A 27,679-nucleotide genomic window follows, 5' to 3' on the forward strand; every position below is an offset into this window, starting at 1 on the left:
CCGTTCCTGTCTGACTGATAACTCTGCTGACAAAGCGGTGTGAGCAGAAACCCTAAGTTGTCAGTTCAAACCTCACCTTAGACAGCATTTTCGAGATAGGATGCTCGGATTTTAACGTCGTACGTAGCAATTTTTCAGTCATATGACAAAGAGGAGTCATTAGGTGTGTATACATATACTGTGTCCTCTTGTGGCAGAGCGAGTTCATGCCGCCATAGTGCTGCCTTCATGTGGAAAACACCGAACATTATACTAACACTGGGACAACCAGTCAGGTTTCCTTGCAATAACCTCTCAGCGCCAAGCGACACCGCAACGAGTACCATTTTAAAGATTTATCAGTGATGGAAATTGTATCTACTCAAAGTATTCACTAACGATGATTACACTGGTAACGACTGCTACAAAGTCCTTCCGCCTAGCACGGTAAATACTAGAGCTAACCTTGGAGTTTTTCATTTACCTATTGTTACGACTGTATGCGGAGCAATGAATCATTTTCTAGAGAAATTCGAAATTTGTTTTGTGACATTGGTTGGTTTTCTTATACCAACCTAAAGGGCAAAGGTCTGACATTAAGGTTGAACGTACCGCGTGTATGATGCATTTTGGGTGTCACGTTCATCAGATTTAATGAACAGCAAAATTTAACATGTTATCTAAGTATTTCTTTTTAGACTATAACATTCAGAGCACTTAGCATGACTTAGGAATGATGTTCATACAAATTTGTCAAAAGGCGATCGCCTGGGGCTGAAAACAGGTAACTTATATACTTTATACCTTTTCTTGTATAATAACATGATATTTTGTATAATACCAATATGAGCCTTTCAGAGATTTAAACATAAAGTGTTTTAGTCTAAGTACTGGATTCCACGCAGCGGTTAAGCTGATTAACTATTAAGAGATTGTGGTGCTAACTTTATTAATAAAAGTGGTTTTTGATTAATGTCTGACGTCTTGCTCACAATATTTCACCTGCCATCCGCAGGCTGCTGATAAAACATCCCACGTACAACTAGAGAGGAGGCCAGCATGAGCTGAATTCGAACTCACAGCCGCCGTATTGGTGAGAGACTCACGGGTTATTGTGCAGCGCTCGGGCGCTAAGTACCTCCGCCACGGAGGCTCCTGAAGAAATTTGGCCTTGGAGTTTGTTGAACTGGTTGACGGCCTGAAGTGTGATTAAGATGCTTTAAACGAGCACTTGGAGTACAACCACAAGAGAGGTAAACCGATAGGTGACTGGATTTCACAGATTTTAACGTTGGATATTAGGCCAGTCTGTTATACAAAATAATGTAGTCATTTCGCGGGGACCGCATAGGCTATCCGTGTGCTTGTGTAGCTATTTTGAAAAAAATTCCTCTCCATACCCATTGCCCAGCATGTTACTTGTTTCTGAACGTCGTGACGTCCCCTAAGTCTTGTTGTTGAAATCAAGCCTATGCAGTTTAACATTATTAATGAGGAAAAGAGTTCCATCTGCATTTTCTTTGCCATACCATGGACGTCAGCATACCTATATGTGAGGATGGTAGCGTTACGTGTCATCAACGGAAGGCAATTATGATAGCATCACTGATTTTAAACGGAGCTTAATACTGTCGACAAGTTAAAAGAATCATGCTTCATGTGGTTTATCAGGTGTTACACTCAAAACATTAATCTGTTCAATTTAACGGAAAATCTATTGTCTGAGTGATGCTAGAATGTCGTCTGTTATTATAGCACTATATTATGTCATATTCAACATAATACTTTTTTAATCTAATAGGATCGCTATGTTGAATTAGTAGAACATGTACGTTATATTTAAAAGAATACTGTGCTGCTATAACAGAATAAATTCTAGCGTCACTCACATAACAGATTTTGTGTTAAATTTAACGGATTAATTTTTTGAGTGTATTTTTTACATGAACAGCCACAATAAAACTTTGACTGAGGTAAAGTAACAGGAGGGTGCATTTCACCGGTTGCGTGTGATTTAAAAACTAGGACACTGTCGCCGCTGCTCTGATTTGGTACACTTCCGTTTTAGACTATATCTCCTACCTAACGCAGAGTCAGGAGTCTTGGAACGTTGTAAAAAAAGTTGTATAAAACATAAACTTCGCATAACAACAAAACATGTGTTAACAAGTTTCACATACTACCACACTTGGTAAAGCGGATAAAGGATTAGCGGAACCTGCGATGACTGTGACCAATCCTCACCATACAATACACTTTATTCATGAACGCTCCACCTCTCCCATTCAAATGCCACACAAATGGTCAACAACGGGTCATTCATAGAACCTGTATGACCACATTTCCACTAGCTTCTGCTAGTATACGTCAGTATAACGTAAGAGAAATGCTTATTATCCCACAGCGTCTGTAGTGGTGGCAAAATCTGTGCGTTGAGGGACAATCCAAATTACGGCTGGGCTATACAGGAGCGAGTTTTGTACATTCAAAGACTTTTCGAAGCTAGCACAGTGAGTACTTTTCAGGTGCATTGTGTTATCTACGTTACCGTTGGCTAAGTGAATTTGTGTTAAATTTAACGGATTAATTTTTTGAGTGTATTTTTTACATGAACAGCCAGAATAAAACTTTGACTGAGGTAAAGTAACAGGAGGGCGCACTTCACCGGTTGCGTGTGATTTAAAAACTAGGACACTGTCGCCGCTGCTCTGATTTGGTACACTTCCGTTTTAGACTATATCTCCTACCTAACGCAGAGTCAGGAGTCTTGGAACGGAGCAGTCCGAGACTGTTCCATCTCAAAGTTGTATAAAACATAAACTTCGCATAACAACAAAACATGTGTTAACAAGTTTCACATACTACCACACTTGGTAAAGCGGATTAGCGGAACCTGCGATGACTGTGACAAATCCTCACCATACAATACACTTTATTCATGAACGCTCCACCTCCCCCATTCAAATGCCACACACATGGTCAACAATGGATCATTCATAGAACCTGTATGACCACATTTCCCCTAGCTTCTGCTAGTATACGTCAGTATAACGTAAGAGAAATGCTTATTATCCCACAGCGTCTGTAGTGGTAGCAAAATCTGTGGGCTGAGGGACAATCCAAATCACGGCTGGGCTATACAGGAACGAGTTTTGTACATTCAAAGACTTTTCGAAGCTAGCACAGTGAGTACTTTTCGGGTGCATTTTGTTATCTACGTTAGCTTTGGCTAAGTGAAGTAAATGTATACCTGCGTTCAAACAGGTTTTTCTCATTCAGACCCGATATGTGAGCAGACAATTATAGACGAACAGTCGACAAAAATAAACGACCCGGATGAATAATCGCAAGACCTGTCTCCACCACAAAACTGAGTATATCAAGTGCGAAATTAGGACGGACTCATGCAAATACATGATGTGAACAGTTTGCAGTGATGATGGGCGCAAATTCCAGGCCAATGAGTTCAATCAGTATGGAAATCCTGCACCATAACCTTTTTATGCCTAGTCGATGTTAAAAACAAATATGTAATTATACAGTTGTAGCATATCCAACGCCTACCTAAAATCGATCAGGTGAAATGCGAATAGCGTTCCAGATGGATTAGAGGATCTCACTAGATATCAGTCGGATTAACACAAGAATTACACTTATGCCACTAGCAAAACACAATTAGGAAAAGTATCTTACATTTTGTTTTTTACAAGTTTGTATACAAGACACATACTTGTTTCTGGACTTGTCGCCATATGTAAAAAACATCCTCTGATTTCTGTGTTGGGGGAGATTTCTCGCACGGCATGATGGGAAGCAAGTTCATAATGCATCTGGAAACGGGCAGGGTTGAAACTGATATACCTCGCTTCCATGTAGTCTCCTAAGATCCGTAATACTCTCTCATAGGTGGACTGAGTCCTGTTTGGTAGTAGACAGAATACTAAGGGGGACACCATGCCCTCCACAAAGGCATGCAAGGTGTAGATCTGCTGAAAAATGCGTGTTGATGCAGAGAGGGTCCCATTTCTGTAGGAAAGCATATTTATATGTTCTATGAGTGATTATGAGGTACTCCAAGTGTCACTGTAATCCATTGAACATCGTTAAATGTGTCACTGGATCTAAGACGTGAACATCTTTAAAACTGTTTGTCTCACTCATGCTGCTAACGGCGCCGCGCGGGGTTAATCCGTTCTTTATCCCCCGGTTAGGCGAAATGCGAACAGGCAAGTTTAAAAAGTAGGCGAGTAGCAAATATCCAACCTACCTGTCCTAGCCAAAACCTACATCTGAAGCCACGTACCAAAGGCTCTACCTGTACCTGACCATCAACCTGGGGATTGTCGTAGGTTTTCCCCGTGCTTTGCCCGGTTTCCTCCCATCATAATGCCTGTCGCCGTCGTATAAGTGAAATATTCTTGAGTACGGTGTAAAATACCAATCAAATAAATAAATAGATGTACTCGACCACGTGGTTCTTTTCTTTGTTGTCGCTGGTTATGCATTACATTTCAGCCAGCAAAACACTCTTAAACCCCTTTCAAATTATAGTTTATTTCTGTCAAGAAGCATCGCTATTGTGATCGGGAATAGAATTATATTGTGTTACATGCTGTAACAACAACGCCAATCTGGTCTGATCCTTTTTTACGATTTAATCTGAAATTACTCTTAGGTTATGACTTACAGCCCCGTCACAGTGAGAAAAGTAATTTTCTATACCCTTAGTCACTTTCTCAGAAAGTTACTTACTACCTTAAATCCAACATAGAGGTACTCGCATATTATTACGCGCAAAACATTTTTATGGGGCCAAATCGCGTGCCACGTTTCCACGAGGCTAGGTACGCAAGTCTGACGTGCCAATATACCGAAAAAGAGGAGCGTTGACAACGTTTACTGTAAATTTATGGCTATATCTAAAAGTGAAATAAACTGTTAGTTACGTGGTAGGCTCACTATTCTACATATACAGACTATTGGTTTTAATTTTTGACTAAGTTTTTGTCACACATGTACAACCTGATGGTTGTGCTTTAATTGCAACTGTTCATATTTTCAACGTGGCGATCTCATTCAACACCTCGACCATTCAGCCCTTAGTCGCGGATTTAGGCACAAGTGCGGAGTGCTACACGAAAGCACGATTGCTTTGTAGCCCCTTTTGCCACATTGACTAACACTTTACAGAAAATAGTTGGTAACCAAGGCGAAGAAATTATATTACGACTGCAACATTGCATTAAAGAATATGGCTGCGAAAATCACTGTCGTCTCATCCCCATTAAATTACAGCCACGAAAAAAAAATGTTTTAAAAGGTGAAAGACACCATGCTGATCAAAATAACACGTTATACTTTACGTCACAAACTGAAAATCTTTAAAAGAGAATTAAAAAATATTTTAAAGAGAATTAACCGCATTAGTGAGAGGTGCCTGGGTCATTACGCAAATGAAAAAAATGAACTTGTATATACCGGTTTTCTCTGTTCTACAGGTGAACTGCACCAACTGAATGACATCATCGATTCTGAACAGGAAGTGAAGACGAGATTGACATCATGCTTTCCTCGGGGAAAACCAGCTTCTGTTCCGATCTGAAGGCGCGCGTTCTGCTGGATTCTCTCGTTAGATCGGGGTTCTACATGGTTCCCGTTATTCTCACCTATAATCTAGTAATACTAGCACAGATCTCAACAACAGGACAGACGAAGTTTACAAGGCCTGGTACGTACTAGTCTTAGACAGGAAACTTCCTTTGCTCGCATTGTTCGCGGAGCGGTCAAAGGCACTCATATATCTATGTATCGAAACAGACATATCAGGCGTCATTCAGTAAGGTCAGTAATCGCAAGCCCAAATTGCGGGGGTTGGGGGGTGGGGTTTGGGGGGGGCGTGGTGCTTCTTGGCCGAGGTCGTCAGCACGCCTGCGCAACGCAATGACCCAAATGCCGTCTCACCAATGCGGTCGTTATGAGTTCAAGTCCAGCTTCTTTTACGGCAGTACGTGGGAAGGTCTGACATCAACCTGCGGACGGTCTCTGTCCGGTTTCCTTCCACCAGAATGCTGATCGCCGTCGTATAAGTGAAACATTCTTGTGTACGGCGTAAAACACCGATCAAATAAATAAACAGATCCATCAATAAATAGATATATTTCCGAGAGGCTCTAATAAGCTAGATCGGTGGATGACAGCTTTGTTTTCGCCACAGTCAACAGGCCATATAAATATAAAATATTATACAGTACGTGCACACTGACGAATTTCAGGAGTAGTCAGCTCGACAGAAGTGTCATGCACGAGTTTAATATCACTTGTCCACAGCTCACAGTTCATGATATCGCATCCCCCAAGCACGCGTTATATATTTTATTTAACGGAAGCAAAGTGTATTAGCTGAGTTGATACTTTAAATGGCTGAATTAAGTTGTTTTAATTAATAAAACAAGCAGACGTCTAACAGTATACAAAGGGAGGTAACTGCAATACAACAAACGTGATCGTTGGGTATTCTTACGAGACCGCTGGCTATTTCCCTATGAGTGTACCATTCCTTTGATTGAGAGCCTTCTCGTTGTATCTCGTGTTTTCTGGAATATTATGTGACCGTGTATTGACCAGCGGAAGAAAAGAACGACTTTTTGACGTATAATAAAGAATACTACAGCAAAGAGAGCAAAACTGGAGCGTCTGTGAAAGTGTCATGACTAGACTCATATTCTGATTGTTTTTCTAAATGCTTAAATGGTAGTAACTTATATACGCCGAGCACTTTAATAACTGTAACTTGTCATTGTTTTTGTGTTTTCAGATAACAACGCGGAGCCTGAGGCGTACATTACGAAGACCAGCCGGGACATGTTTTTATTTCAAGATGCCAACTTCACTAAGTCTTTGTGGTTTCACCCGCGGAACTGCACTATGCACAACTACACCCAAACGTATATATCTGGCTTATCGTCAACATATTTGCAAACATCTTAACAGTGCAATCTAAAATCTCCCACAGTTTAAACCAGATTATTAGGCAGGCCAAAAGTCCTTTTTACAGAAAGCTGAAAGAACACCAACAATACAACTCGAAGGAACGTGTCAAATGTTTTGTCCAGAAACAGTATATTTTTCTTTGATCTGGCATCATGTGTATCTGACACAGTCGGTAACATCAGACTACACCTGGCTTAAACATTTGAAAGAACCTCCTAAAAGGATACACTGTTATGCTGCGAATGAGACAATGCTTAATTCGATGGTTAAGCACGAACCACATGTCGTATCAACTAATCTGGTGGCAAAAAAGGACAAGCTCTATTTGTGTGATTTATCGAATGCTACATATTATGTGAAATAGGAATTGTTTAATGCTTGTTAGCAACAAAACATTAGAATTCAATGTTTATTAACAGTTATAAGGCAGAAAACGACACTTATATCTGCTATTTGGCATAGGACAATGTTATATTACGGCAGTCTGAAAGCCTTTTGTAAAGAGTAAAATGCATTTAAACCACCGACTTTTGGCAAAAGCCTTTTCCACGTGATTCCACGTGTGTCCAACCCCTTTCAGAAAATACTAACTCCAAAAACAATTCACCGCTGGTCAACAAGTCCTCCAATAAATGCCCTCGGTGTAAACAAAATGCCTATGTGAATAAATATTGAGCCGCTTCACAAATTACTTTAAAAGAACGATGTTGTTTGTCATAGAATATTTCAAATGTCTTCAATGCCCATGTGGCTTAACGGCTCAGTGTGTGTTCTGTATTGGCAGAGACACGACGGTATGCTGGTCTGAGCCGAAGGCTACGCCAAAATAAGCTTGTAATGCTTTCGTTTTTGTTCTGTATTGACAGAGACACGAGAACCTGCCTTCATAGACACGCAACCCAAATTGGCAGGAGCCATTTTGTCTTCGCTGGAGATTCAACCATGAGGATTTTTCACCGTGCTTTCATTTCCCTTGTCGGGGATTACAAGAAACCAAAACCGAGCACCAATAGTGGTGCAAATGACAAATTAAACTTTACAACCGTAAGTACCTGTTTGTGGGATATGAAAAGAATTAATGTTTCGGAATCTTTACTTCTATTCAGTATACTCAAGTAATATTTATTTACAGTTTGGCTCATGTCAGTGTGAAACTCTGCAAACATGAATAACAAAGACATATGTGCGCACCTGTACCGATGCGCGTTTTATGTGTTTACGTGTTTAAGCTCTGTGTAGTAAAAAATGTGTTCTGAAAATACAACTCATATTTTTTAAGAAATTCTACTGGATACCGTTGATGTTGAGCGGGATACAAGTATTGAGGGACGAACTGGGCGAACATGGAAAAGTGTATCCTACATTGATGGTCTACAGCTGTGGACTGGTAAGGGGAGGCCTCCGTAATTAGTTTATGTGTATAGATTCAAGTCCGACTTTCGCCGAAATCTACGTTGGTGAAAATTGTTGATTTTTACAACTGACTGACGACTTGTTTCCTGAACCAGTGATTGATTATTAACTATCGATCAAATTCACCTAACCCTCAAAACTTGTTTCTCAGTGTGAGTGCGATCAGTGTGAGTGCGACCGGTGTGGAAGTCATGCTGGCCGTGGGGCTTCCCGCCAGCATAATAATGCTTGCCGCCGTTATGTAAGTGAATTATTTTTGAGACACCAATCAAATAAATCAATAAATCTGGAACAGACTAATATCACTAAAATATTCACTTGTTTATTCATTTGACTGCGCTGATTAAACCACCGACCTTTGGCAAGTTACTGAAGATGTTTTGTATATATGACGCACCTCATATGCACACCACGCTGGTGGAGGAAAAGTGGTCTTCAGCAAACGCTAGCCAGCAAAAACCGGCCGTGGAGAGTAGTCGTATGATTCTTGTCACTTAAGACTGTATCTACAAATTTTCTCCCGAAGGACGGATTGTGTCCTAGTGATTGACGGCAAGTCCATTGACTGTCAGTCAGGCCATAGAATCTTGAGTCCGTAGTTTCATAAATCTGTACACGATTTCACCAGACTTCTTAAATTCAGTAAACTGCTTAAGTCGATAATGTTTTACCAAAGTCCTACACGCAGTGGAGGCCTCCGTGGCTCGGTTAGCGCGATAGCGCAGCGTAATGACCCAGAAGCCTCTCACCAATGCGGCTGCTGTGAATTCAAGTCCAGGTCATGTTGGCTTCCTCTTCGGCCGTACGTGGGAAGGTCTTCCTACAACCTGCGGATGGTCGTGGGTTTGGGTCGAGCTCTGCCCAGTTTCCTCCCACCATAATGCTGGCCGCCGTCGTATAAGTAAATTTTCTTGAGTACGGCGTAAAACACCAGTCAAAGAAAACTAAATACATATTTATTTGATTGGTGTTTTACGCGTGCTCAAGAATATTTATACGGCGACGACCAGCATTGTGGTGGGAAGAAATAGTGCAAAGCTCAGGGAAAACTCACGACCGTCCGCGGGCTGCCGTTCCCACGTGCGACTAGGGAGGAATCCACCATGAGCTGGACTTAACTCACAGTGACGGCATATTTGCAGAGCAAACTGTAGATCATGCACACATGTAAGGACTAGGCGTCACACGTGGTATTAAGTGTATTGACCTTGTAGTTTTAGGCAGTGTTTGGTGCGGTGGGGGTGACGAATGTGTTATAAGTGTGGCGGAATGGGACACGTCGCTAATATGGCAAAGAATCGTATTGTATGAGATGTGATATAATAAGAGACGCACATCATAGAGAGTAAAAGCAGTGCAGGGACGTCATTGTGACAAATTACAAATGGTTACACGTAACCGGTAAAATATGGCCTCTTGTCAATTTATTCTAGTTATAGTTTTGTTCTAACTGCTTGTAGCAAAAAAGTGGCAAATTACACGTTCCCGATGGCTTACGCAGAATTAGATAAAGCAAAATGTAGTGATATTAATTGCAATTTATTCGATATCACTGGTCTAGAATTTCTCAAAACGTTGTGTTATGATCGCATTTAGCTTACAACAACGTTAACAACGTCAACAACGTCAGTGACACATTGATCCAGTGGAACATGCAGACATTGTTATACATGCATTTCTCTTTATCATCTTTTGGACAGTGGCACATGAAAAAGACAAAAACACTGGAACAAATCGAGTACCCTTCAAACTTTTCAGGTGATTTATTTTTCATGGTAATTTACGTTCATTTCATTGGATGGTATTCATTTGTTATGATTCTGTTCTAATTTGTGTTTTATATCATTTCTTAGTCGTTTGGTTTGTGTTAGATGTCGTTTCGGAAACGTCCAAATTGGTTAACGGCAACTAAACGAATGTGTATTCTGATGCAAAGATTCATCGTTGAACTGAAGAAATTTTAATCTATGATAGCTAATTATTTTATATACGTAAATTATATAATATATTATTTGTTTGTTCGCAGCGAAATTTTCAAAGGTGCTGCCCTACATGACAAAGCTATCACGTAACGCGCCATTCCTATGGATGAAGTATGGTGAGCAATTCTCATATTGTCTTCATAAACTACAGAAATGCATTTTGAATAATGAAGCCCCAGTGTATTTGAACAGACATTTTCTAAATGGGCCAGCACTGCTCTTTGGTTAAGTTAAACACGTTTGTGCCGCGCTGTCATGGGCATTCACTCATTCATTTTAATATTCCAGGGATCTGTCATTTGCCCTGGATTTGCTCCTTACTACTACGGTTAACATCGCTATTTATTTTTAAAGAATGAAAACAGCTCATGCTGGCATCCTCTCCGACCGTACGTGGGAAGGTTTTCCAGCAACCTGCGGATGGTCGTGGGTTTCCACCGGGCTTTGCCTGGTCTCCTCCCACCATAATGCTGGCTGCCGTCGTATAAGTGAAATATTCTTGAATACGGCATAAAACACCAATCAAATAAATAAATAATGAAAAAACAGGTAACGTAATAAATCAATGCACGTTAAAGAGAGTCGGATTGGTCGGTGACTGGTTAATTTGACAAATAGGCCAGTTCAGGGTATTGCATGAAAACAAAGCTGACGTTTAGGTGCGGAGCACCTCTTTAAGCGTCAAGTAGCCTGCAATCTTTGACCCCGGGAATCCACTGTCAGACAATCAGCTTCGATTCTGTACCCCTTCAAGAGAATGCCTTGTTTGTATTAGCTCTAAATTAGGTTTGATAAATCAATAAGGTATGCGTAATTTGGATGCTACGATCCCGATGACCGTCAAAATTTAAGTAAAAAGTCTCGAGTATTACGTTTAACTACAGTGATCACCGACACCAAAAGTGGACGCGACGCGTTGTCAACACCAACCGTTCTGGTTTGTACGCTTTTACATCCATTTACAGCCCGTGTTATTTATTTTTATTCACCACATATCCATTGTGAATACCGATCACGATTTCCAAACTCCATTGTATCTTCTGTTAATCAACTTTGTGTAAACCGACTCAGCCTGCTGATGGGCAACCCTTCCCACCGCCATTATCACCACTGGGGGCCAGATAAGTCAGAGAAAGAGGATAATGTTTGAAAAACTTCTCTAATTATCTAATTAAAAACTGATTTTGCCTAGTGTACTTCTCAGAGTGTAAATCATTAGATGAGATGACATTAAACAACACATGACATAAAAGATGCAGTATCCCTTTCCATATTTCTTTGAATCAGCCATGGCTCACCGATCTGCAAAGGGTAGGAGATATTGTGTGGAAATGTTCGGCTGATAAAGTTCAACTCGTTCAGTCTTACCAGACTTTCCCGAAACTGACACAGGGCTAGTCAAGATAACTTCAGAGTTAGATGGCACCGGTATCTTAAGACAGAAGCAGATTTACATGTGCCTTGGCTATGGCTAGTGTAAACCAAATTTTCGGGTGATAACCCTTCTGAAATGCCTTCAAGCCTACTCTTTCTTTACTTTTACATCAAGTCCACTGTGTATTTAAACACATAAAATTTTATACCAATTCACCTTAGAAGATTCTTAGTGATGTACAACCTATACCAGAAAGTGACGGCTGTTGGTACACAATGAACGTTCCATAAACCGACATCTATTATCAAAACCGACATATTATCGCTGTACCAGGCATGCTTACACAAGTTTGTGCAATGAAATACAAATCTAAATACAAATACAATTAGTTCCATTCCCATTTTAGTTAAGTTTTTATTATTATTTTCTTTCTTTCAGATCCCATCTGGGACGAATACATGACAAAATGGCCAAGCTTGGTAACGAAGCAGGTTGACACATACCACGCCGTCATAGAACAAAAAACGTAAAGGAATTTTTGCAAATATTATACACTTTCTAAAACTAAAATGTGTATACATACAACCGCCTTTCCACGTTATGTAGTTTTTTTTAATTTTAAAGTCTTTCATAAATATGTACTTTACCTTTATGGGTTTATTTCAGTGCAGTTATTTTTTGTTTATTTATTATATATATATTGATAAAATATTGATTTTTGATGTGCTTTTCTAATTTTTATATTTCTGTATTGAGGTGTTTAAATATAGCAAAATAATGTGATTTATGCGCATGCATGGTGTTGGAAAGCAGTAGCGTCGGTGTCAGCATTGGTGTCAGCATCGGTGTCCAATTAGACTCCTTCATTTAAACTGTATTGGTTAAATGTTTTCACTTAAATGTAGTTTGTTGCGTTTTCTGTCTGAGGTTATCTTGAGGGCTATTTAAACTTCATCAACCGGTGAACTGAATCGTGAAATGCGGTTGGACATTATATTGGCCTGGTCTGGGTTTACTCTACACGCCTGATACATATGCTTGTACTTAACTGACTGCCCACCAAATACAAAATAGACATACTTTAGATTACCACCAATTGTGCTATGCTTTGAAATTATTAATATATTTCTTGGTATATTCTACCTCCCGGGTATATACAGTGGGATATATCTTTTCCGTATGTCTTGTGGTACACAATTTGAATACTAATTTCACTCATTCGCCTAGAACATTCCTTGGGTATTTCCAGCATCAGTGGAAACTGCTGAGTGTTTCTCTTTGCATAATACCGTCCTAATTTCATACTTTACACGCTTTTTAGTTCTATGATCGTTTATGTTAAACGTGGTTTTGAGAATCTGTCTTGTGATTAGTACTGATATGGAACGTCCATTTGGGTTGACGACTGGTATGCAGATGTCTGTTTCTACTCACAAATGGTCACACTTCCTATCCTTTTTTTGAACTGTTCTGACTCTTCTTATTGTTCTGTTCCGGTGGGTGGCAGGTTCATGTATAATCAGGTGATATGTTTTATTTCCTAAGCAACTTTTTCAATTTTCGTACAAAAATACCATCGAGCGAATCAAGATTTCACACACCCCTTGTTATATTTGGTTCTGATCTACAAGTTGCAATTTTGTTTCATTGTTTTATTTTCATTATATGTTTTCCTCTTTTTTTTTTGTCACCAGGGCAGGGAAAGGAATTGTCATTTGGAGGTCCTCGCGGAAAATAATTGAGATGATTGGCAAGCCAGGCTATGGTGAACATGATGGAATACACCTTGTTCGTCAGCCACTGTTGCTTGTGAGTAAATGTTAATACACGACAAGCACATTCACATTGTTTATTTCGGATGGGGGCATTGCCCCCGTGCGCTGCGCTCGTGCGTTGCACGTGTGATGAAGGACATTATTGTTTTTTATGTATACTTTGCAGATGTTCGACAAATGTTCTCCACAGTCGACTCCATATTTAAACTGACTAAAAATTAAAAATTCAAAGCCAATTGGACTGTATTATAAAACGTGTTTCTAACATATCTCTCTCGAATTTCCTGGATTATGTGCTTCAAAATATGAATTCTGTTTGGAATGCCCCTTGAGATGTTTTACATGATTTTAAAATCTTCACGATTTTTTGGTTCGGTTATTTCCGTTATTCCTTCGACAACATGGCTTAAACCTGTTCTTACCACGATACGGCTGCAATTTACAGTTTCGAGCACTCGGGTTCCTGGCAAGGAAATGGGTGAAATGCAGCCTTTTTCCTGTTCCTAAAATTCAAAGTACTACATGACACTGAAATTATCGTATTTGAAGGTAGACACACTCTGATTACTTTTCCGGAAAGAATTTCTTAAGTAAAAGCCATATTTCTCATGTCATTTACTGAAATCTTCTTTAATATCTATCTCACCTGGATTAAATTTACTTTGATTTCACCTTTAGTACTTAAGTCACGTGACCAAATAGTGTGCTGATGATTGACTCAGAGCATCTATGGCATCATTGCGCAACTATGACTATTTCCATTATGGCGTTAGGTCATCCGTTCCGTCATCGTTCACGTGACTCAGTCTTGAACAAAACCCCTGCGCAGTTTTAAGCTGAGTACTTAGGCAATGTAGTCAAATGGTTTATGGTTTATGGTTTATTAATATTCAGAGCCAACAGGCCAGGAGCCCACTTACAGGTCTGATAACAGGGATACATACAGAGTAACAGAAGCGTATAATACACATATGCAGAGCTGGTAAAAGTAATGACACGGTATCGATACTGTGTAACACAGAGCACTGTGTGATGACGCCCATGGCTTGGAAGAAAACTCAGCCTGGCACCTTTTAGATTTGTGTACAGTGTAAGCGCATAGCCATGTGCCGTATATCTGTTCCGAGCCATAGGTTTATGCAAACAGCAATGTGTGATCACACCGATGGCGATGATCCGTCTAGATGTACTAAAGATAACCGTTTATTTGCGTTTATCCTGACGACATCAAAAATGGTGGTTAGCAAAGTTTAGCTGGCTAACAGTCTGTATTATTCACAATTAAGCAGGTCAAAATTACTGTAAAATTACAGAAAGATACCTTTATACTTAACAACGCCGACATATTATGGGCAGAACATTCGAAAAGACCGAGTTCCAAGTAATTGGATAGAAGAGCAGAGATATATATTTCTGAAAGTTAAGCAGGCAAGAGTGACATATAATTAACACGTACGGCGCAGAGAGAAGAGACACCGACGACAGTGACATGCCTCATTGATCTAGTATACGACATCACAACTATACTAGCATTTTGCAAACTTTAGCGAGTTCCCCGAGATTCAGTTCAATGTTGTAATTGTATTTTTTAAAGTTTTTGAGTTGAAACTATGCCTGACTCCACTGTAAGCTTTAAACTTCACAGAGATTCAAATTACATGTGTCGAATATTTCAGTTTGTGCTTCTGGCTTCCATGAAGTGTTCTACTTTGGAGACGTTTCTCTCCCCTCTCAAAGACCCGTATGTGTCATGCGCACTAAAAAGCGATCTGGCGTTTTCGGATCGGACTGATGTTAAACTCTGGGTCTGGCTTAACTTTTAATACGCCTTTGACATGTTTGATAAAAATCACCAGAAACGGAATATTGAAATATATACAGGTGGGTTTAATTTAATGTGCAAATATTTCTATACATACACAAAGAAAGTACATATAATTTCCGTCAGGTACGATATGTTTCGACATTAACGTAAGCCTATATATGCCTAATATACGTATCTTTAATCCACAGAAATCACAGATAATTTTCAACTGGCATTGCAACCGGTTTCTGGATTCCAAGGCAGGGCTGTGTTTTGCTGATCGACCCACCACTCTTGAGCCTCCCGAAAGTTCTCCGGACGTGGCTTTCCCAACAACCTTGGTAATAATCGGATTCTTGTAAGTTGAGATCAATATCGTTATTACTTTGAGCTGTGCTCTGCACATATCAGCTTTAGGCTCATAGGGACTATCATTCGAAATTCACTGCCTCACCTCAATTCTTCACTCACCTATCAACCACTAATCTAAAGAACCTGGTACAGTAGGGCGGGAATCGGCTCCAGAGAGCCGTGGTAATAAAGTGCAAATTTCAAAATCCCAGCACAATTCTGTAAATATCAAAATCAGAAGTATAAAACTTTATCGAAGCAGCCATAAAAGTGATAGGGCCATAAAAAACATGGTTATTTAGTAATAACTCACCAGTTATGCACTCTAGGTCAAAAATGCCAATTTTTCGTTCAAACCAGGCACTGTGTTTTCGGTTTACAGAAAAGTATTTCTACTGAACTTTCATATTTATATTTCTACGTGCTATCAAAGTTTCGTTTCGGTTAACATTTCTCTTCATATATGAAACGTGAACTTTATAATGTGATCAGTTTTTTTTGTCAAATTTGGCAAGTGTAAAATCCGTATTTCTGCCATTGTTTCCTAGGCATCATTTGTAGCACAGTGAACTAACGAAATAAGTGTTAACATAAGTTAGAACGACTAACTGATCAGCAACAAAATCTCACAATGTTGAGCTATGTTACTACGCAATGTGTAGCAACTACATGGCAAAACAATACGTGTGTCCTGGTGTGTCCAGAGCACAAACGGTCCTCTGGCCATCATTAACATTAACACGTTATGCGTGGCGGAAGTATAAGGCTGAAAGTTACATTCGTTACATATTTATTTAATTGATAGGTGCAGAACTGGGTGCTTAAGATTTTTCAGAACGTGACGTTAGTGGTACTGTGATTTCCCCCACTCTACACTGCCCAATTCAAAAAATGATATTTCAGTGTGACAGAAACAGACTACCCTTTTTTCGATTTTAATCACCTTAATAAGCGGCATGTTTGCCATATAACAGGGAAAGAAGAGTAAAATACAACTGAAAGAAGACGTGTCCTGTTGGCTTGTTGAGGTTACCAGCTTTTTGCAGTGGGGCCCGATTCCCCGATTTATCATACCAGGCCCTTTCGGATTGAAATCGATGACATTTATGGAATTTATTGTTTTTCACTTTGATGCACTTTCCGATTTATAACTGATTTTGTTGTACTTATGTACTGTTCGTTCTTTTACTACATTCCAAATCTTAAGCCTTACATTATTTTCTTATTTGATTGGTGATTTTCGCCGTTCTCAAGAACATTTCACTTATACAACGTTGGTCAACATTATGTCAGGGGAAGTCCGTGACCTACCGCAGATTCATGGCAGACCTCTCCACATACGACAGGAAAGGAGCCTGATTTTAGCAAATCAGAATACATGTCACAAATTACCTCCATTTATCAATATTACCACAGATCCCAAATCTGTCAATTATTCTGTCCCTGTAATAGATGCATATTACATTACAGAACGACTTATTTTGCAGATATATTTGTATTTTCCTTCTCCACAGGACATTTTTCTGCGTCTTGATATGGTCCTATCGTGTCCACAAATCATCACAAACTGACTCTGGTAAGTGGCACTGGTAAATAACGTCACGTCACTTGTGTTCTTCCGCGCTTTGATTAGTTCATAGCTTGTGATGTAAATAATACAAATATATGCAGTAATGCAGTTACTATATATTATATGTATGCATTTTTTTTGGTACATGTAAGAAGCCCCTTTATTTTCATATGTTGGTGTGATGTGGTGAAAGCGAGATTAATTCATTGTTAGATGCACTTACGTAGCTGGCGTTCAGTCCAGTAATTATAAGCTCAAATTTCAAAGTTGTATAATGCTTAGTGCTGAAGGCTTTAGCAACGAAGTTGTTAGCAACATAGGGATTAGCAAAATCGGACATACACAACTCACTTTGATATCATCTATTTGATGCACCACAGAAACCAGTGACGTTACGTGTTACAATTCGTTACTGACGCGAACACACAATCTCATTGGTCAAAAGCCTGTCCCTTTGCATTGTTTTGTGTTATTGTTCATTAAATATGATGAGAACATGACACTTTGGGTAACTCTAGACCAGTAATAACAATCTCTAATACATTGCAGTGAACATCACTGCATATTTTGTACCTAATTCTGCTTAAGCAATGGTGCTAAGAGCATGTAGATTGTTACCATTTATGCATTTACGTGAGAAGTTAAGAAATCCTAACTGAGGTGAATTGACAAGAGGCTCTGCTCCATGTGTGACCACTGGCCAAAAATTACACTGTCGTAGCTCACCTGGTTTGACTCTTGATGCTGTAGTCTTGTATATTTACGGTCTCTCCAAAAGAGCTAGGGCCTCAAATTGCTACTCTTGAATACTGGCTAATGAAATGGTTGTGTGCAATGAAGCATAGAACACAGGAATCTATACTGAGATTTACCAGCGGAGATCATAAACAATGCGCTGAGCCCGTATTGATCAAACGTCTTAAGACATAAGTAAAAAAATTCAAACACAATTACACATAAAATGCTTTGTTCTAGAAAGTTTAAAAATTGTGCACGCGTTCTTACCTGCATAACAATATTTTAGCTACAATTTGAGTTATTTTCCAATCTGAATTTAGCATTTTAAGAACATGCAATTTATGATTTAAGTCTTGAGTTGCTCGATAAATACGGGCACTGGATTTCATAATCCAAACTCGAACATTGTTGAGGCAAACGTCTCAGTCCGCGGACCAAGTAATATTCCATGATGCGTCAGTGCACTCTTTGTAAAAGAAAAGAGTATTGCTCAGCGTCACACAAGGCCTTGTACAAAAGGCCTCCAGACGTTTATGCTGCATGTAAATGGAGAGTGTGACAAAGCTACGCCTTTCTTTACATTTGCACATTTGTTTGTTGACTTACACATACAGTCGAAACAGTGAGAGCTGGAATCGAGCAAGCTGTCTTACTGTTCAAGTGCCTAATAGTCGTGTTAAATGCAAGTTTTCGTTTTGTTTGTAGGTAAAGAGGAAGAAATCCAAAATATACAAAGCTTCTTTGTGTCCGTTGTGAAATTGTGCATCATCATGGCTTACTTTTACTTGTGCATGAGGTAAAGGAAATCAGCTACGAAAGTTGAAATATTAAGCCGTATCACAATGCATTTGTTTATACTGATTTATTTATTGTTCGGTGTTTTTCGCCGTACTCAAGAATATTTCACTTATACGACAACCACCAGCATTATGGTCGGAGGAAACCGGACAGTGCATCTGCAGGCTGCTGCCAGACCTTCCCACGTACACGTGCGAACGCTGGTTACTAACTCCTACCATAAAGATCGTTCGTTTGATAGACACTTCTGAAAGTAAATCGTTTTCATATAAATACTTATATAGTTTACATGTATTTGTGATACAATAGGTGATAATTAGTGTATGATATGACAAAGAAACATTTCATTTCAGCTTCATAATTTGACACTTCTACACAAGAATAAAATAAATAAATGCATAAATATTTGCTCTCGTTTTAGGAGCCCGGCAGTGCAGAAGACATGGAAAACATTCTCCTTGTTACACTTTATTGCTCCATTAGTCCTTCTGCTTATCATTGGAATCATGTTTTCCCGGCAAGCCAGTGATGTAAGTATAATACCGCGCGAGGGGGATTTCTCGTATCTTAGCGAATTTTCTGACAAAGAAGCTTTTCATTTTTTCACGTGTTTATGTGTTATGAAATTAAGTACGCAAAGGACGTTACAGTAAGTATATCACGATTAACAAAATGAAGACCAATCAGAAAAGCATGACTGGACTCCGGCTGGAATTTACATCCTGATTTGATAGTTCTTAAAGCCGTGCTCAATATCTTTTCAATTATACGGCGTCGTCAGTTGTACAGGCCAAAGAAACTAGAGTGCCCTTACTAATCAGCAACCTTTGATTTGGAGTCCATGTTATTTCCTGTCTATTGAAACCTTGTCTGACCATAGAGAACGCATGTGTTCCGTACAAGTTGGTTTAACCTGTGGACTCCGACTTCACTTACACATAGACCCGATCTGTAGCCCAAAGAAACAACTTTACGAAATATCAAGAAATAATAACAAAACAAAATGATCAATAAATAAAGTAAATCATTATTTTCTTTACAGAATAGCTGGCTAAATCGTGAACAAACAACAGAATGGAAGGGATGGATGCAGTTGTTTTTACTACTGTGTAATTTTACTGGAGCAGACCAAGTAAGTAACAAAGTTAGGGAGCATATGGAGAAATGTGAGAGACGACTGTTTATCTCCTTGCTGGCATAGACGCAGTACCAATGCTCCGCGGAGAGGTTCAATTTTTAGAGGAAAAGTTTATAGATCAAGAGGAAACTCAGACGTTTATTTGTTAACCCATGTTCTTGAGTTGAAATAAAGCAAGCACCAAATCATTTGACCATATATCACACATCCAAAAAACAGGAGAGAAGTAAATCACAAATAAAGTGAACAAGCGCAGTAAGACCTCTTGTGATCTCGGTTACAAAGGTAAAATACGAATATACCCCTGAAGCCTCAGTCACACCAACGTCACAAAAACCACGTTATATTCAACGAGGTCAAAGGTTCCCGATTTACCTCGATTAAAATTCAAGAAATCGCTTGCAGTCAAGCCTAAGTTGAGACTTAGTAAGGGTACCACTATCGGAGAGTAAAGATGAGAAACAACTTGCTTGTTCAACTCTCAGATCAGCGATAGGCCTTACACAAGATCAAACAAAGAAACACGAAGACACTTGAATAAGTTCAATACATATATTTTAATAAAATTGACAAATAATACAAATGACAATAATATATAAAACAATACAAATAATTGCAAATATATATAATATCTGACAGCGTACAAATCCAGATGGAACATTCTGGTTTTCAAGGGCAAGTCAGTCCGCGTAAATATAGAATCCACAGTTAAGATGAATTACTCAATCTACGCATGACAATCTGACAAGTTGTTAATTTCCTAACTGCCTGTAAATGTGTAAATTCTTAGGGCGGACAAGTTGACAGTAGCGTCCGAGATGCGGAACTGTCGGAAATATACACAAAACCCCTTTCAGGGCAAACTGAGATAAAATATAGGTAATTGCACAAAGAGACAGCGTGCGATACAAGCTCAAAATTAACGTCTTAAAAATAGCCAGCGACAAAACACAAGCTCACAAAGTGCTCTATAGAGAAATTGGAGTACAAATGACGAATGTAGAATTTTGTGAAAGCCGATATCTCCAAACCCAGTGAAATCCTTCACAGTGAATGACAGTAAACATGACTGTTCTCAAGTGGACTTAGGTAAATAACTGCTCTCAAGTGGACTTGAATGGTAGACTGCTAGCTTCACAAGTCCGTCGCTCATATTTATGGCTTAACGTAAAAGAAAACTCTGGATGGTTTGATCGGAAGCATGTTTACAACACAAATGCATATTTCCAGAAAGAGCCCTCTATTCACAATGCAACTAAATTCGTAAACACTTGAAGCCTCGAGAACGCTCGACCAAATTAGAGTGCAGGCTAGAACGTACATGACAAAAATGTAATCGCCGTCATATCTGCAAAAGTGGAAAGGTATTGAGTTCGATATTAAATTCCAATTTGGCAATTAATCAAATTATGAATGAAATGATTGTTTCAGGCTCTTCCACTAACCTTTGCAGTGCGTGCATTTGTCTCGTCATATCTCTTTCTCTTCGCCTTCGGACATTTCTCTTACTTCTGGAGCACGCAGAGCATCAGTATTGGGAGATTGTTCCAGGTAAGCTATATGTGAGACGGCAAGACGTATGTCAAGAACACTGCTCCTTTGCCATCCCTATTTCCCTGGAGCAGAATGCGTCATTTTTGTTTTAACTTTAGTCTTTTGCTGCATTTAACATTAAACACTTTCCTGTCCTTCAAGGACCGCATCCAAAACAACTAGTACGTGTTTTTGTATTTTTGTCCGTAAATCAAGTTGCCTTTTGTCGTAAATACTGGTGATAACGGAAATTTGCGAAAAATGTCGCCTTGGAGTTTCTAGGAGGTATGTAAACAAGTGGATCATCAGTTCGCATGTTTTGTCTTTAAGCGGTATTTAAGCGGATTTATCACCCTTGGAAATGTGTAAATTAGTTTTAAAGTAGTTAACTTTTTCACTTCTTTTATCGGAATGACACGATCTATCAGGCAAGCAGAAAGATGACCTGTCACATATCTGCTCATTTAAACACATCAGCTGTTTACACTATACACGTCGTTGTACTGGTTGCCTTTATAAAACAGTTTTACTGCAGCCTTGTGTTTTTCGACGGTTCTCAATATTCGGAAATGGGTTCCTTCAGTTACAAGCTTAAGTTACAATCAACCGAAAGGAGTTAACTGCTCTTTATTTCGATGAGAGTTAATTGGTGATATCCTTTACGTCATGGCCATACCGAGTGATGAAATATGTGATCAACCCTTTATTTACAGTGTTAGACAACGGACTGTCAATGGTATTTATCACTGTATACATTACACTTTTAGTGACCTTTCTGTTTCTCCCCTTTTTTTGCTGTGGAACTGTCCACTAGTCCTGCTTTTCCGATCGTAAGTGGGAAGAAATCTACAGATGGCCGTGGAATTCCAACGGGCTCTGACCAGTTTGCTCTCGCCATAATGTTGGCTTATAAGAAAAATGCCCCTGTGTACAGCATGAAACACAAATAAAACAAATAAATAAATGTTTCAGTCCTCATCGCGCATGTCTAAATCTCCTTCGGAACAAATGTGTAAACATTTTGCTGAATGTATAGCGATTCTTGAAACATTTTGGTTTTTGTTTCAGATCATTTTTCGCTTGAACCTGCTCACGATCACTTTGTGTTTGGTAACGTGGAAAAGTTACACCACCCATTTTTTTGTCCTCCTGGCTACAGGCTGGTTCCTGATAATTTGTGTAACCATGGCAACCTGTGCTCGAATGATACAGCTTCAACGTAAGTTTCCGAAAGTACGGTGCATCAAACCGTTAACCACAAGTCTCTTGACGTTGTTTCGTATTCAAAAATGCATTCCAATATATGAAAAAATATTCGTTTAAATTTCTGAGGATATGTTACCATTATCATGGGATATATAAATAAGTTTGTGGCTCACTGTAACAGCTGACTAAATTGTGTTTGACGAGAAATCTTCTGACGCTTTCTCCTTTGTGGTTTCAGTTGGTGGAAATCGAAGTTACAAAGCTGTGTATATAAAACTTGTACTCTGGTTTGTTGTGATAACTGTGGCCTGTGGATTCGGGGTAAGTCTGACAACTACATAAGGCTAAAGTTTAACAAAGACGACCTTCCTTTAATTCCCAAACACCGATAATGAAAGACTGCCAATGTCTGACATTAAACGGATATTTTTGCCGAGTAATCGATAGTTTGTAAAGAATGTAATGTTATTTGTGTAACCAAGATTATATTGGATCGAGACAAGCTGTATTCATGTATGGGGCTCCCGTGACCTAGTGGTTAGCGTGTCAGCACGGCGTAATGACAGGAACCTGTCGCCGTGAGCTCAAGTCCGGCTTATGCTGGCTCCCACTCCAGGTCGTACATGTGAAGACCTGTCAACAGCCTTCGATTGGTCCATGGTTAAAATAATGCTTGCCGCCTTCGTATAAGTGAAATATTTTTGAGTGCGGCATAAAACACCAGTCAAATAAGTACTTTATTTTCTGAATGGGTAGGGATTTTTTTAAAGATTTTTCCGCACTCAGTGCTTGTGGAGCCTTGATGACAATAACCTGTCAACGGTAGTCGTGTGTGACCAGTTGTCTTTCGTTCATTGCAGGTCTATTAAATCCATTATTTAATAAATTTGATTACTGGCAAGCACAAGATTTTTATACAAGTAATAGCAAGTAATAATACCGATACATCAACCATCAACGTGTTTCGCTTACATCAGCTCTCATCGATTATTTCAGATATTATGGAAGGCTGGATTCGCCATTCTGCCCGTTTCTCTCACACAACCGAATGGGTCTGTCCCAGAATGGATTTGGCGTTTACAGCTGGACAGATATGTGAGTACCGCAATATTGCTAAGTGATGTAACGCGTTCCGTTATTCAAAACGACTTCTTTTTGTTCATAATTTTGTTGTCTGTGTTTTATGTATGTCAAAGCAGAATAACACAATCATTAGTAACTATATGCTAGCCATTTTTCATGTATTTTTGAGTAAGAACTTGCTCGTTTGTAGGAGAGTGGATCGCAGTCCACTGATTAGAGGCAGTAGTCAAATAGTACGCATGAGTTGCGGGTTCAAATCCTGCATTAGAGAGGAAATTTGTAGATAAACCTGTCTAACTATTTGCCTTGTTGACCAGGAGCTGTCTTAGACGCTGGTGTGGCCGTTTGCACAGTTTAAGTGTCGGAATGTTCGTCAGAGTAGTTCCTCGCAGGTCGGTAGGACATTATAGACCAATAAAGTGAAAAGTTAACAAGACGCAAGTCAAATATACAACATAGAGACGTTGCAGTCTTACCAATGCCTTGAGAAACCATTGTGTGCAGACTAATTTTGCCTTTGCATGGCTCTTGTCACAGGATAACGGAGTCTTCTCTGCATTTCAGACTGTCATAGGGGGACTGGCCTTTGCTTGTACTTACCATTACATAAAACAGAGGTCGTCAGTGGATTATCTTAAGACGGAGAACAAACACGGAAGGAAATTGTCAATCGGCGTGTTTTTAGTATGCGTTATATGCTTAACGGTGAGTATCAGTAATCCAGAAACCCTTGATACAACAGAAAACTACTTTGCAATATTCCTTGGACCTTTCTCCGGTTTTCTCCCACCATAATGTTGGCCGCCTTCGTATAAGGGAAATATTCTTGAGAACGACGCAAAACAACAAGCAAATCAACACTTTCTAATATTTATTTATTTGATTGGTGTTTTACGCCGTACTCAAGCATATTTCACTTATACGACGGCGGCCAGCATTATTATGGGTGGAAATCGGGCAGAGCCCGGCGGAAACCTACGACCATCCGTAGGTTGCTAGCAGACCTTCCCACGTACGGCCGGAGAGGAAGCCAGCATGAGCTGGACTTCAACTCACAGCGACCGCATTGGTGATCCTGGGTCATTACGCTGCGCGCTAACCAACTGAGCCTAACTTTCTAATAAGGTGACTTGATAAAAGAATAGCAAATCGGATAAATGACGCAATGGGGAAGAGTATGATTCTTTATTATGTGCAAGACCTGCCAAAAATGGTTATCTAACTCAAAATTGGAGAGCAACTATGGCGTAGTTTATGAAGTTGGTAAACGGACTAGTTCGCTAAATAACAGACCAAAACAGTAATGGCTTACTAAACAACGAGTAAACATTTGTTTATGTACAGACGAAAGAGCCAAGCAAGTAAATAAATTTGCTTCAAAAGTGGGCTTTTTTTAACAGCCTGCCCTTATTATGTCAGAAACGCAAAGCTTGTTACCACTAAATCGTTTAATCCATATGCATATGGCAATTTTTGGAAAATTAAAAATTTATCCGATAAATGAGCCAGATCAGTATGTTTTCGTCGTGTTAAATTAGATTGCCACGTAGGATATGTGAACAGTTGCAATCAAAGCGCAACTGAGACATGTTTTGTTATCGACACCTGATATTCTGGCATGGTACTCGGTTTGAATACTGATTTCACTCAGTTGCATAGCACATACCTTGCGCCTTTCATGCATCACTGAAAACTGTTGACTTCTTCTCTTTTCGTGATTCCCTCTTATTTTCGTACTTTATATACATTCTTAGTTCTTTGGTGGTTTGCCTTATACGTTGTTTTGGGAATTGACCTTGCGAATTATGAACGACTGATATACAGACATCTGTTTCGACGCATTGATTCAGTGATAGAAGAATAGATTATGTTATTGCTGCAAACTGCTATGTTATTTATGACTTATACCTTCTTTTATTTCAACAGAATGCTGTTGTCGATGTATTGTGTTGTTCATAACTTAAAACTGTGTTGCAGGGACATATATTTGAAATAGCAGATGTAAAAACCTGCTGACACTCTGACCCTCTTCCTATTTTCAGGTGTATGGGTTGTCTTCCCTCAAGTGTGTAGGACAGTTGGACTGCCTTGATGTTTATCCTTTTGTCAGTCTGATCCCGGTGAGTTTTACATGAATGCCGCTAAGCATGATTAAACTATATCATGTTTTACCTTTTGGCCTAATTTGGCTCAAATGTAGAAAAAATATCCACTAGAGCTCTGAAATAAACAATACTTTGTGGGGTGTTTCTGTTTGAACAGTTACTTTAACAAGTCAAGTTACTTTGAAAATTATACCTAAGCCATCAATCATGGAATAGCCCCCCCCCCCCCCGCCCCCCAAAGCAAATGCTATCGGGAAAACTCAAAAACTCTTGTAGTTTTTTTCTTTGTTTTACAACTTTAGGTAATCTCATTTGTCGTGTTACGGAACCAGTTCACTTACTTCCGGTCGCGATACAGCCCGGTCTTCGCTTGGTTTGGGAAGATGTCTTTAGAGGTAAGTTCATACCTAGCGTCTTTCCTGCATTATTCAAAACTGTTGACTGCTTCTCTTTTGTACGATTCCAGATGTACTAAGATGTATCCTATCTTAGTTTTTTGTGGTTTCTTGTTGTTGGAAACGTTTGTTACGTTGTTTTGGGAATTGATCTTGCGACTATGAATATACGAATGTCTGTTTCGACGCTCTCGTGGGAAGTTCTGTCAGAAACATGCGGATGGTCGTAGGTTTCGTAGGTAAATATGAACAGAGCGTCCAGAATCTTTGGACTCCGTTTAGTTGTCTAATTTCAGGGGTACATATTCATCGTTACACCGCCACGTTGGAATACATGAACAGCTGCAACCGAAGTGCAACTGTGACACATATTTCAATTATTGACTTGCACGGTATACGATTTGAATACAAATCGTCTAGAAGAATGTTTGTTCAGGATGATTGCAAACCTGATAACTGAGGTTTTAACTACAAACTTTGTCATGTGCCTTCTGTGGTGTAATGATTTTCCCGGTTTCCTGTTCTAATTTCCTCCATTCTGACGTCATACAAATTAAACATTCGCGAAGAAGGCGTGAAATACTAGTCAAATAATTCAATTGATAACGTTAAATGTTAAATGGCAATCCAAAGGAGAGTTGTTATTTCGCTGCAAGGTTTTACAGAATACAGACTACTGTAATGGCGAGACAAAAGAAAAGATGATCGACACACAAAAACCGTGTCAAAACAAACCATGAGACAGGGGTTTATATTGAAACAGGTATTTGAAGAATTATAAAGATTCGTTTTATGCCAAGGGAGATTACTATGTCAGCCCAGCCGTCATGTGATAATAGTCATTTTTGTCACATCTGCTTCAAATCAGGTCTCACGGCGTCTAAGTGTTGAAGATATGTACCCAGAATAAATAAATTGCATACATGTGCTACCTCGTCGCTAATGCAACCTCTGTTCTTTTACGTCTTCAGTTATACATATCCCAATACCACATATGGATGGCCGACGACGGGCACAGCATTTTGGTATTGGTCCCTGGATACCCTATCCTGAATTTCATACTGACAACGTGTCTGCTCGTCTCTGTGTGTGTTGAACTGAATAAGATCACCAATGCCTTGGCCAAAGTGATACGTGACCTGTGGACAGCCGTAGTGTCGTAGATGTCACTTCTTCAGATGCACTGTGCTTCGTGGACAATAATGGTGTCATAGATGCCTTTTCTGCAGACCTATTGTGACTTTTTGAAAGCGGTGGTGTTGTAGATGGCACTTCTGTAGACCTATTGTGACTTTTGGAAAGCCGAGGTGTCGTAGATGTGACTCCTGCAGACCTATTGGGACTTTTGGGCAGCGGTGGTGTCGTAGATGCCACTTCTGTAGACCTATTGTGACTTTTGGAGAGCCGCGGTGTCGTAGATGTGACTTCTGCAGACCTATTGTGA

The 27,679-nt window shown here is 39.5% G+C and overlaps 2 protein-coding genes across 2 annotated transcripts; both read left to right on the top strand.

Moving 5' to 3' along the window:
• Nucleotides 1-18,777, top strand: LOC135464494 (N-acetylneuraminate 9-O-acetyltransferase-like). Its single transcript, XM_064741919.1, has 13 exons — nt 1-763; nt 995-1,232; nt 5,478-5,707; nt 6,794-6,923; nt 7,836-8,013; nt 8,249-8,356; nt 10,083-10,140; nt 10,409-10,480; nt 12,178-12,265; nt 13,434-13,548; nt 15,528-15,676; nt 17,184-17,245; nt 18,683-18,777. The coding sequence occupies exons 3-13, from the start codon at nt 5,542-5,544 to the stop codon at nt 18,775-18,777; spliced, it is 1,221 nt and encodes a 406-aa protein (XP_064597989.1). The 5' UTR covers nt 1-763; nt 995-1,232; nt 5,478-5,541.
• Nucleotides 18,778-19,823: 1,046 nt separating this feature from the next.
• LOC135464721 (N-acetylneuraminate 9-O-acetyltransferase-like) lies at nt 19,824-27,575 on the top strand. Its single transcript, XM_064742239.1, has 9 exons — nt 19,824-19,907; nt 21,345-21,464; nt 22,515-22,665; nt 22,891-22,973; nt 23,649-23,747; nt 24,300-24,440; nt 25,778-25,855; nt 26,143-26,235; nt 27,207-27,575. Exons 1-9 carry the CDS (start codon nt 19,863-19,865, stop codon nt 27,396-27,398), a joined length of 1,002 nt encoding a protein of 333 aa, XP_064598309.1. The 5' UTR covers nt 19,824-19,862; the 3' UTR covers nt 27,399-27,575.
• Nucleotides 27,576-27,679: the final 104 nt, after the last annotated feature.

This window comes from Liolophura sinensis, chromosome 4 (assembly GCF_032854445.1).
Source record: "Liolophura sinensis isolate JHLJ2023 chromosome 4, CUHK_Ljap_v2, whole genome shotgun sequence".
Lineage (NCBI taxonomy): Eukaryota > Metazoa > Mollusca > Polyplacophora > Chitonida > Chitonidae > Liolophura > Liolophura sinensis.